Below are 12,800 nucleotides of genomic sequence, written 5' to 3'. Positions count from 1 at the left end.
ATGAAGTTTCCGATGATAGCTTTTATTTGGAGGCATAATAAATAGAATCGACGAGCACTCTTATTTTCTTCCAAGATCAATAACCAAAGTGTACCAATGTAATAAAATGGGGGACATGCTTCTCATTTGGATTGATACACCAAACCTCCTTTCTCTAAAAAAATAAAAGTTGTTTTGAAATGAAAAAAAAAAACATAATACAAAAAATCGCAAATCCTAGGAGGCCAATGTAGCCTTGACAAGGTCCAATTTGAAATCAAAAAGGTCAGGTTGGATTTGGCAAAACAGAGATACATTCTGGAGCCCGTGTTAGAGAGGCCCGTGATTAGTGATAAACTCTTTAATGAACTAATGTTGGGTCTGGTGAACTCAAATGAAGCTGAGTCGAACCAAACTCGGTTGAACTTACTTTTTTAAGGTTTCACTGAGTTAAATTTGAGTAGTTTGTCAACGATGGATTTCCTTCTCAAGGTGGAGAGTTCTGCCTTGTTAACTAACTAGGGCTTTGATGAAGGGGAAGGAGGAAAGCTATTGGTAGTTCCAAGGTTATCTGAGTGGGCGGCATCCATCTGGGGAGGGGAAAACAAGTTCGTTAAGGTGATTTTGGGGGATTCTCGATTCCTGGGGGAGTTGGGTAAGTGTCGACCATAGTTGTGTGCATGGATTTGGATACTAATCAGGCAATGGTCGAGGTCGTGGAGGAGGTTGAGGTGGCAGCTTTGGCTCTGAAGAAATTTGCTTAAGTGGTTTTGGGGGTGGGTAGTGTCCTTGAGGATCTTGGGCTGGAAATAGGTGATTCAGCTGTAGTTGGTGATCTCGTGAGTATTGCGTCACAAAAATCTTGTGATGTAATGGTGGGGTGGCTGATTTAAAATCTTCTAGATATTAGTTTCTCGGTGGGATTGTTGTTAGAGAGTGGCCAAGAGGATGCTAGTGTGCTTTTGGTGGTTGCTTTAAAAGACAAGTTAAGGTGGTTTCCTATTTCCAGAAGATTATGAATAGTTGACAAGATGAAACGGGTTTTTTGGAGCTGCCAGGTGTAACCACATTGGACAATTCCAGACGCAAATCCAGTAAGGGAAGAGGTGGAAGTACAAGTTCAATTAATAGAGGGTGGAACGAGTGGAACAAAAAGAAAAAATAGTAGGCACCTGAAGGAGGTGGAGGACTTGCAAAGGAATATTGTGGATTTCCCAATTAAATCAACCTCAGCGAAGAGGGCAAGGCATAAAGGAGTTGTGGTATTCTTTTAACATAGAGTGGGTCTTTCTTCCATCATTGGGACAGTTGGAAGGGTGGTTGTCATGTGGGATAAGAGGGAATTGTTGGTTGAGGAGGAGTAAGTGGGTGATTTCACAATCTCAATTTTATACAAGAATGTCGTGGATGATCTCAGTTGAGTCTTCAAAGGGGTGTATGGTCCAATAAGCGAAAGGGAGAGGCAAAGTTTTTGGGGAGGAGCTTGACGGTGTGTGGGGTTACTGGTGTAAGTTGTGGTGTATAGGGGGAAACTTTAATGTTATTAGATTCACTTTTGAGAAGCTTGGGAGCTCAAGGTTGACTAGAAAAATGAGGGAGTTCAAGGATTTCATTAATAGGAACGAGTCACTGGATATACCATTTGGTCAAACAATTAAGAGAAACCTATAATGAATAGGTTGGATAGGTTCCTTGTGTCAATGGATTGGGAGGATCATTTCAAGGATATTGTTCATGAATCTAATATCAAATCCAACGTTTGATCATTGCCCGATTTCTTTGTAGGTTGGGGTTAATAAGAGAGGTTTGTCTCCTTTTCGGTTTGAAAATATATGGTTACAACATCAAAATTTCAAGGAGATGATTCAAGGTTGGTGGAGCGAGTTGGAGTTCTTAGGAAGGCTAAGGACTTCTTATAGGCTGAAATTGAAAGAGATTAAGGAAAGGTTGAAGAGATGGAAGGTTGAAACTTTTGGGAGGGTAGAATTGAGAAAGAAATGCCTTCTCAAGGACATTGAGCTTATTGACTTGAAAGAGAAGAGTATTACCTTGTTTGGGGAAGAGAAGGTGAGAAGACTTAACTTGAAGGAAAGCTTTCAAAGGGTAGTGTTGTTGTTAGAGATAAGCTGGAAGCAAAAAATCAAGGGTGAAGTGGTTAAAAGAGGGCGATAATAACACAAAAATTTGCATAGAGTGGCAAGTCAGCATAAGAGAAGTAACCGTATCTCAAAGCTTCAATGTAATGGTGTTTGGGTGGAAGGGGATGAGAACATGGCAAAAGAAATAGACGATTATCATAAGAACCTTTACTCGGAGGTGTATTGAAGACGACTAAGAGTGGATGGACTTGAGTTTGATCAGATTTCAATAGAGCAAAGAGAGTGGTTGGAAAAACCTTTCGATGAAAGAGAAGTGTTAGGGTCGTTATGAGTTTCAGTGGGGACAAAACCCCACAGCCCGATGGTTTTTCTATGGTTTTTTTCAAAAATTGTTGGGAGATAGTAAAAAAGGACTTGATGGAAGTGCTCCAAGATTTTCATAGTAATGGGTTCCTGGACTTTGGCTCTAATTGTTCTTTTATTGCACTGATCCCAAAGAAGGAGGGAGTAGAGGACACTGAGGATCTAAGGCCAATTAGTTTGTTTGGGTTGGTGTACAAGATAATTTCGAAGATTTTGGCGTCGAGACTCAAGATGGTGCTATCAAGGATAATCAGTTCAACTCTAAGTGCCTTCACTAAGGGGAGACAAATTATGGATGGTGTACTTGTGGCAAATGAATGTATAGATTCCAAAAAGAGATCAGGAGCCCTGGGGTTGGGGAGTAGGATTGTTGGAAATGGCATACGACCATGTAAGTTGGAGTTTCCTTAGATACATGCTTGGGCGTATGGGTTTTGAGGATGTTATATGCCTCTTCGGCTTCGTTTTCAATCTTGGTGAATGGTACGCCTGAAGGTTTCTTCAGAAACTCGAGTGGGTTAAGGCAGGGAGATCCACTTTCGCCTTTTTTATTCTTGATTGTAGCGGAAGCTCTTAGTAGTATGATTTAAAAAGTGGCAAAGAATGGTGATCTAGTAGATTTCTTGTCGAGGCAAGGGGGACCTATGATCTTCTTTTTTTATCAGTTTTTAGATGCGTCTGAGAAACAGGTAAGTTTCTTGGGCAGGGTCTTGTGTTGTTTTGAGGTGGCATCGGGTTTGGCTATGAACCTATTTAAGAGTAAGGTGTTTGCAATCGGGGATGTAATGAGAACTCCGTGGTTAGCGACTTGTCAGGGTTGCCAGTTGGGGATTTCTTTCTACTTACTTGGGTTTGCCACTGGGAACTCAGTATTGGAGTAAAGCAACGTGGGACCCTGTGGTGGAAAAAGTAAGTAGAAGACTTCTCTCTTAGCAGGCAAAGCATTTATCGAAGGACGAGAAACTAATTCTCATCTAGAGTGTTTTGTCAAGTATAACAGTTTATTTTCTTTCATTTTTTTCACTATGACGAGAAGCATTGAGGAAAGGCTGGAAAAGCTTTTTCGTGACTTTCTTTGGCATGATAAGAGGAAATTTCATTTGGTGAATTGGAGGAAAGTGTGTCATCCAAAGAGTTTTAGGGGTCTTGGACTTAAAAGATTGAGATTGATGAATCAAGCATTGTTAGGGAAGTGGTTGTGGAAGTTTGGGCTAGAGGTGAATAGCTTGTGGAGGAAGGTGGTGGGAACAAAGTTTGGGGAAGAACTTTTTGGGTGGGAAACTAGAGGTACACGACTTTCATATGAGTGTAGGGTGTGCAAAGGAATTCTCAAAGTTTTGCTCGAATTTCATAAAAGAATCAATTTTGTGGACGGTTTGAGGTAGGGTCCATTTTTGGGAAGATATTTGGCACGGGGAGATTTCTTTCATGGAGAGATTTCCAAATTTGTTTTTGTTATACACAAATGAAGAGTTGCCAGTGTTAGCATTTTTGAATCAAGGAGGAGGATGGACAAGTTGGGATCTTGGTTTTAAAAGAAACATTAATGATTGGGAGCTAGAGGGACTAGCTATCTTGTTGCACTGTTTGGAAGGTATGAGGTTCGCAAATGAGGTAGGAGATGTGAGGACATTGGTTGGTAATCATTTAGGGTTTTTTCGGTAAGTTTGTTCTATAAGTCTTTGGCGGGGGATGACTCTTTCTTTCTAAAGAAAGGTGTGTGGGGCCAGAAAATTCCTTCAAAAGTGACTTTTTTGTTTGGTGTGCCACATTGAGGAAGACACTAACTACGGACCATTTGATGAGACGTGAAGTGCATGGACCGAATGTTTGTTTGTTGTGCTTAGAGAATGAGGAATCAATCGACCACCTACTTCTACATTGTTCTTTCGCGAGAAGCATTTGGAACTCCTTCTTGGTTAGACTTGGAATGCAAGGATGTTTTCCAACGACTGTCTTGTCTTTGTTTTATGCTTGGCGGGAGTGGGGTAGTGCTTTCTTAGATGGTAAGAAAGTGCTTTGGAGCTTGGCGCCGTTCGCTATTTGTCGGACTATTTGGAAGGAACGAACTAGTAGATGTTTTGAGGGTAAAGGAAGCAACGCATCAGTGGTGAACTTGTCGACCCTTGCTTGTATTTTCTTTTGGTGCAAGGTGTTCAATGAAGTTAGGGGAGTTTTTTTCGATAATTTAGTGGCAAGATGGATTGGGTCTATTCTATTACTTTCTCATGATTCTGTAATTGTAATTTGTAAATTCTAGTTGGTTTTCTCAACCATTTTATCAATAAATTTCATTATCAATAAAAATAAAAAATAAAAATACAAGATACCCCCACTAATAACAACATCACACCTAAATACAAAATCTTAAAAAAAGAAAAAATATATATTTGATAAGAGGGGGCCACTTGAACATGGTAGCCTTTATATAGAACAAGGCTTTGGAAGTGTTCCACTTTGCCCTCAAACACTCCAATTTCTTTCTTTTACAAAAGGAGGCATCCTCTAAAGTGAACACCTTCTCACAGATAATGTGGTTGTGAGTGACAGCTATGAAAAACCTCAACAACGGAACTAGGGATAATCCAAAAACACTGAATTTTACCAAAAAGGGATTTTATACATTCCATCACCACAGTATCCCCAATGTAGCAAGTTTCAGCCCAATAAGACTACACCACATGTCAAAAGAAGCGCTTTTGCCATATCACTACGTAAATCAAAAAATCTGATTGCTGCAATTTGCAGGGATCACGGGCATTGTCAGCATAGAGAAATTCAGCAATGAATAGGATCATAAATCAGATAGACGACCAACAAATCCCTTTTTTCCATAAAATTTAATCATGAGCTTCGATTGAATTTTAATTATCTAATTTTAATTTTGTTTAGACATTAATTCTGAACCCTTGTTTACTAACTGAAAACCATAAGATTTGTTGAATCTTATAATAAATTGTGTAGAATTTCAACCGAAAAGATTAAAGGAAAGTGAAAAAATTCAAAATTACCTTTTTGGGAGTTCTTGCTTTGGTCTTCCCCTTACTCTTACTCTTCCTCTTCTTCGTACTCTTACTTTGAGTTCCACAATACTCCTCGTCTTCGTCTTCGTCTTCGTCTACGTCTTCTTCACTTTTACAATTATCTTCTTTGACTTGAGATTTTTGTTGGAAAAGAGTTGATTGTATGAGTCTACGGCGAGGAGTTCTCTTTTCAGAATGTGGTTGAGTGCCCTCGTTTACCTCGACTACTTCCTCAACAAATTTCTCCATGAGATCTAGAGAGAGAGAGAGAGATGTTTGTTTGAAGCAAATTGGGGATATAGCTGAGATAAAACGCGATCGAGAGAGAGAGAGAGGCTCGCTTTTTCCCGCCTTGGGAACGAATTCTTATTGAGGCAATTTTAGGCCGATATTTTCAGCTTGCGCCAGGGAAAAGAGTACCTCAGCAGGCGGTACTTCATCCGATGTCAATGGATAGTCGAAAATTCCAATCCGATTCGAATTTCAATCCGAAAATTTCGGATGTCCAATTCGAATCCGTATTGGATAGTTTTATAAATTTGAATTAACATTTAAATCCGATTTATAATATATATTATTTTACTTGATTAATTTTTTATATAAATAGTATAATATTTTTTTATCTTTTTATTATATAAATAATATAATATATAATAAGTTTTTTTAATAATGACAAATCAGTTGGATGAAGAAAAATTATGGGTCTGTGTGGATTGACTTTTATAAGTACTTCTGACTTTTGCGGGGAGTCAGAAGCACTTTAAGGGTGTTTGGATAAATAATTCCTAGAAAAAATTACTTTAATGTGGAGTCATTTTAGTGCTTTTTCACGAAATACCGATTGTGTTACTTCTCTAAATTACTCTTACGCGGAGTCACAAAATATTATTAAAATGACGGGATTGGGACAAGTATACCCCTCATAAATTTTGAAAATTACAAACTTATCCTCAAAAAGGCAATTAGAATAATATTGTATTACTATCCATTGATATGGTGGTAGCCTTTTGGAGTAACATTTGGGACAAGTATACCCCTCATAAATTTTGAAAATTACAAGCATACCCTTAAAAATGCAATTGTAGTAATACTATATTACTATCCATTGATGTGGTGGTAGCTTTTTGGTGTAGCATTTGGGACAAGTATGCCACTCATAAAATTTAAAAATTACAAGCATACCCTCAAAAATGCAATTAAATAATATTTTATTAGGATCCATTGATGTTGTAGTAGCCTTTTAGTATAGCATTTGAATTTGAATTTCTAACTCCCCTAATTACTTACTCAATAATTTATTCATGAGCATTCCAACCATGGTTGAAATTTTCTTACACACAATATTGATGTGAACAATTACACACAAATTTACTATCCATTGATGTGGTGAAAGTTTCTTCATATTTTTAGTGGTTGTATATATTTGCTCATAATATCTTCTATTTGTTTATAATTGTTGGGTATTTATATTAGTTTTTATGGATAAAAACAATCACTTTTATTTCTTTTGAAGAATAATTTGTTGAGTTATAATGTTAAAAATAATAACTGATACTTATAAGGGCATTTTGATCATTTTAACAGAATCCAAAATAGTTTCCAAACACAAAACTCTATCAAAAGTACTTCTGACAGTACTTTTTAGAATCTGCATCCAAGCACACATTAGTTATCCACCTACTCCAAACAGTACTTCAAAAAGTATTTATGAAACTATTTATGTTCTAAGTACTTCTGGCTCCTGTATCCACACGGGCCCTATGTTTTTTTTATATACAAATTATTTGAATTCTAATCGAATATTATCTGATATTCGATAAGATAATCGGATTCGAATTGGGATAGAATTTTAGAACATCCATCAGATTCGAATATTATATAAAAATTTCATATTCGAATTCGAATATTGTTATATCCGAAATGATAAGCATCCGTTAACACCCCTACTTCATACATCAACTAGAGTTTACCACGTTCTTTAGGATCAAGTAAACAATCAAATTAAAAGGGTATAATTGAAAAAGCAAAAGACAAAATATAAAGTTGAATGATGTTTGTGCATAATATACCAAACGATATGGACTAATAAGACACCTCCACATTGTTGGATTATTAATCTTATAATAATACGAAATGCCTTCGTTAGATCTAAGAATCTTACAAGGATTTACTTGAGAAGGAATAGAATATGATCCACTTGGATCATCTCATAAATACCAAAGGAATTCCAGTATTTTTTTACATGTGTGTGCACTAAATGGTGTCAACAACCGAATGATTATGCCAACAATCGAAAGGGTGTCTCTACCCTAAGACCAAACCATCACCCAAGAGGTAAAATGGAACCAATGCCTTTGTTCCCTTTAAAATAGTGCAATAGGCATTGATTTTGATAATGGTGTATGTACTATCAAAGAACACGTTCCAATGAGACTTGAAAAAGTTATTACCCCATTTAAGGTTTTATCTCATAAGTGGTAAGTAACTTATTAAGTTACTCCCAACCAATTGTTTAACTTACTTCTCACATTCTCCTTTTGTGGAAACTTATCTTTATATTTTGAATTGTACTATAATATCATTACCAACAACTCTGACTTGGTGCTACTTAAAATAATATTTCCATTTAATGACTTTTTTTAGTATACTAAGGGTATGTTTAGTAACACTTCTGAAATCTAGTTTCTATTTTCTAAAATCTGAAATCTTATTCTAGAAAATTTATTTACTTATTATTTTTAAAAGTTTCTGGTTACAAACAAAATTTTAACACATAATGGTCATTTTGACAATACTACCCTTTTGTAATTTTAATAAATTGTAAAACAAAAATTAAATGGTCAAACTTAAGATGATGAACAAGTTTGCCATGTGGAATTCGCCCATGTCATATATTGCAAATCTTAAATTTAACAACTTTTGACAAGTTAGCATGGATGCACCTCCCAGTAAACGTAAGCATATATGATTAATGGTGGGTATGGAAATCTAGATTTTTATATGAGAAAATTTCATTGAAGCAATAAATAAAAGGAGGTTAAAATGAACGACTAAGAAAGATTCAAACACCCAAAAATACCCCAATAACTAAGTGGTTGTTTGTTTCCGCTTCAAAATGCGTTTTTTTGCGCTTTTGAGGTGTGAATCTGTGTTTCACCCATAAATTACCGTTTGGTAATAAATTTTGCGTTAAAAATCTACGTTTCTAAACGTAGTTAGGAAAAGCTGAGAATAGGCGCTTTTTACATTCGCGTTTGTAGGAGTTTTTAACACCGAAAAATGGTTCACTTAGAAAGACCGAAATACCCCCTCGATCTTTTCTCTACCCATCGATCTCTTCTCTACTTCTCTTCTTCCCTTCTCTACGACAAAATCGAACAGCAGCTCCTGCGACAAAACCGCACGGTTCTTCTCTTCTTCATCTCTTCTTCTCGAAAAAACCTTGCTCGGTTCTTCTCTTCTTCATCTCTCTCTTCTTCTCAACAGCACGCAACTGTTTTTCGTTCAACCGAAACCACCTGTAGATCGTCATGACGACAGCACGCATCTCCGATTGACGCCATTGACGATACCATCACACCTCTTTTCATTCTCCCTCTCGATCTCACACAAAGCAACCCCTTCCCAACCAAACGAAACCCATTTCTTTCTCAATCGATCTCTACCTCTCTTCTCTCTCGATTGATCTGTACGGCAGCAACACCAAAATTACAGATCTGATTCATTCCATCTCCGATCTCTCACAAGCTTCAAACACCAACTGCGATTTTTGTCCGATCTCTCTCACAATCTACTACAAGATCTAACGGCAGGTACGATCAAATACAACTTTCCTCTGATCTGTGATTTTTTCTTTTAAATGATGATTTTTTTTTTTGAAATGTAAAATCTCTGGATTCAATCAAGTTAAGTTAAAAATTTCATCTTTATTTATGTTAATAAGTTGAAATGATGAATGTTTTTTTTTTATATAAGTATGACTCTGGATTAATTTTGTAAGTCAACTTAGTGCATTTTTGGTTTGCCTAGATGAATTTTTAGAGTTGACATGGTGAGTGGTTCAAAGAGAACTGATAGTGGCAATTTAAATTGGTTTTATTTTGTTTTTTGGTTTGTAAATTGGATGATGTGGATGTTACTCACATGGAATTTTTCTGTTTGTAAATTGGTTGACAACAACAAGTTGGTTGATAATAAACGAGTTTCTTTACCAGTGAATGAAGATGTAGAAGTGCGCCAATTACATTTATAAATTGAAAACAACCCATTTGAGACATGTTTGACGTAGATTCGAAATACATTCGATGTTCGAACCGATTCGATCCAAAAAACATGAAAAATTGGATTTTCGAATTGGAATCTTAAATCGGAAACAATTTCAGATTAGATTCAGATTTACCCCAATCCATTCCCAAACAAATCCAATCCGAACATATTTTAATACTTTTTTATTATTCTTAATTTCATGTACGTACATATAAATAAAACGTTTTGTCTTTTTGATTTTCCTCTATATTTAGTTGGAAAGTAGATTTTTTTTTTAAATTTATATGATTTTATATTTTTTTAACATTAATAATTAGAAAATAAGGCATGTATTCGGATCGGATTGATTTCCGATTAATGATAAAATGAAACGTATTAGATTCTGTTCACATATTCATTAATCTGTTCGGATCGGGATCGTTGTGCAAAAGTCAAAATAAGATTTTTTTACCAAATGCACAAGACAATATTTTTAGATCAATCTTTAGGAAATATTTTCTATTTGTAAATTAGCTAATCAACTCTCAGAATTAAAGAATCCGGACTCATTTCATATATTTGTAAAATAAGATACTCAATATGTATTTCTTGCTGAAATTCCAGTAAAGGCTGGATTCATAATGGTAGCATGATTCATAATGTAAGGTTTGCTCGAGTAAGGACTGGATTTTAGCAAAAGGGTCTTTACTGACAATCTCACTAAGTTTTAAAGTTTGAATATTTGAATCATGTTTGTTGGATGTTGTAGAATTGTGATGGTTTTTTTTTAAGTTTGAACTGAATCATGTTTGTTTGATGTTTGTGTTTGGTGGTGGTTGTCGTTAATTGAGTTTTAAAGTTTGAATATTTGAATCATGAATGTTTTTCTTTATCTTACACATGCACACACACACACACACACACATCAATTACTGTACTCTGTACAGTCAAAGATTGAGAACACAGGGATCCCTCACCGTGGGACTGAGAACTGTGCATTTTTTCGGCTATCTATAGGATAGCCTGACATTGCCTCCTGGTTTCTCTCTTTGATTATACATTATGCAAAAATCAAAATATTTATTTGTAGAATATGACATGTTTTGTTCCATGCACTACTGTTATTATTACCATTGACAGATGGAAGATAACAATTCAAAAAGTGCGAAAGCAAATTGGACACCCAAACAACATGAAGTTTGGGTCGAGATATGCTATGAATTAGTTAAAAAGGGGAGGAGACCACATAAAGTACTTGATAAGATCGGATATGAAACATTGGTGAAGGAGTTTAAAAGGATAACTGGCATTTACTATGATAGAAGACAAATGAAAAATAAGTGGGATAGATAAAAAGGACTTTGAGGACGTTGGAATAAGATTTGCACAAATACTGGCGTCTCTTATAATGTTGAGACGGGTATATTAGATGCAAGTGAGGAGTGGTGGGATGGGTGGTTAGAGGTATATTTTTTTGTTACTTATTTATTTTATGTATTTAAATTTTATTTATTTCTTTTATATATAATTTAGAATTTTTATTTTTTAAAGCATCATCCAAAAGATGCAATATTTCGATCGAAGCCTTTGATGTTTGCGAAGCAATTAGATGTAATCTTTGGAGGCACATATGTTATTGGTAGCCGGATGTGGTCGCATGCATCTGGTACAATGCCATCTACATCAGTAAACCAACTAGATAATCTTGGGGATGATCTAGAAGATGTCATGGAGACCTTGCCCCCGGAGTCTCAGACACCTCTAGACTTTACTCTTGATGATGCTGATGAGTTAGGGGATGATGCTACCGCTACTGTACCCCCACCCACAGACCCTGTTCGACGCAGAAGTGGCGATACTCTACAACCTCAGGGTCGTAGGCACAAGATGACTCCTGCTACGCTAATTGGCCAATCATTGGAGAAGCTCGTAGATGCAGTTAACAATCAGACATCTACTTCTATCAATTAGACATTTGTTAAGAAAGGCACTATTCAAAAGTCAATCGACCTCTTAGACCAGCTAACAGATATAACCCCCAACAGTGATCTCTATCATTTTGCGTTGAAGATGTTTATGAAAAACAAGCAATTCAGAGAGATTTTTTGTGGGTTACGATCAACAAATATTCGTCTTAGGTGGTTGGAGAGCGAGATGACTGATTATCTAGCTGGAGAGAGATTGTTAGACATTTTTTCATGTTATTTTTATGTTATGTTGTTTTGGGATGCACCTATAGGGTGCAATATACTTGGTTACTTTTATATTTATGTTGGTTTGATGATGCACCTATAGGGTGCAATATACATTGGTTACTTTTTGCACAATATGATGTAATATACTCTGTTAGATGGATATGTTAATTTTTGTTAGACATATATTATATTTTCCTATAGATGGATATTATTTGCACTATTGGATGTTTATTGTGATTAATGTTGTGGATAATGAGTTTTGTTGTATGTGGTGGATATCATTTTATTGTGTATTGTAAGTTGGGTGTATATACAACTAATATGGATCCATAAACAGGTCAAATGGATTCAGATGTTGATAGCACAAATACTGTTGATACGACTGATACCATGGATTCAAATGATGATACCAATAATACTGTTGGGTCAAGTGTTTTAAATATAGGCACGAGAGGAGCCATCCTAGGTTCTTTATTTTATTGTGAGAATGTCTTAGATAGGGAGAAACATATTAATTGTCCGTTCAAGGGGATTGATTTTGTGCGGAAAACACTGAATGATAATACGACATGCCACTCATTGTTTAGAATGGAAAGTCATGTATTTGTGAATTTATGTTCCATTTTGGAGGAACGGGGTCTGCTAAAGATGTAACGATATATTACTATTCAAGAACAAGTAGCGATGTTCCTATTGATAATAGGACATAATCAAGGACAAAGAGTAATTGCAGATCATTTTGTTCATTCACTTGAAACGGTTAGCAAGTACTTCAACATAGTTCTTTTGGCGATTGTGAACTTGTCAATGTCCTTGATTGTACCTCCCGACCTCAATGAAGTCTCTCCGTACATCCGTAACAATCCTCGTTTTTGACCATATTTTGAGGTAATTTC

General features: G+C 36.0%; 1 protein-coding gene across 2 annotated transcripts in view; it reads right to left on the bottom strand.

The window, feature by feature from the left end:
- LOC147409915 (P-loop containing nucleoside triphosphate hydrolases superfamily protein) overlaps positions 1-5,883 on the bottom strand; it is a 53,037-nt gene extending 47,154 nt beyond the window's left edge. The window contains exon 1 of one of the 2 annotated variants that reach the window (XM_086432081.1): positions 5,453-5,883. In XM_086432081.1, the coding sequence (XP_086288207.1) occupies positions 5,453-5,713 (261 nt within the window). In that variant the 5' untranslated portion in view covers positions 5,714-5,883. The remainder of the gene's footprint in view (positions 1-5,452) is intronic. The other variant, XM_086432082.1, reaches the window with a different exon arrangement.
- Positions 5,884-12,800: the final 6,917 nt, after the last annotated feature.

This window comes from Akebia trifoliata, chromosome 2 (genome assembly GCF_017979445.1).
Source record: "Akebia trifoliata isolate Shusen 1 chromosome 2, ASM1797944v1, whole genome shotgun sequence".
In the NCBI taxonomy this organism is placed as follows: domain Eukaryota; kingdom Viridiplantae; phylum Streptophyta; class Magnoliopsida; order Ranunculales; family Lardizabalaceae; genus Akebia; species Akebia trifoliata.
This window is presented reverse-complemented; position numbering and strand designations above follow the sequence as displayed.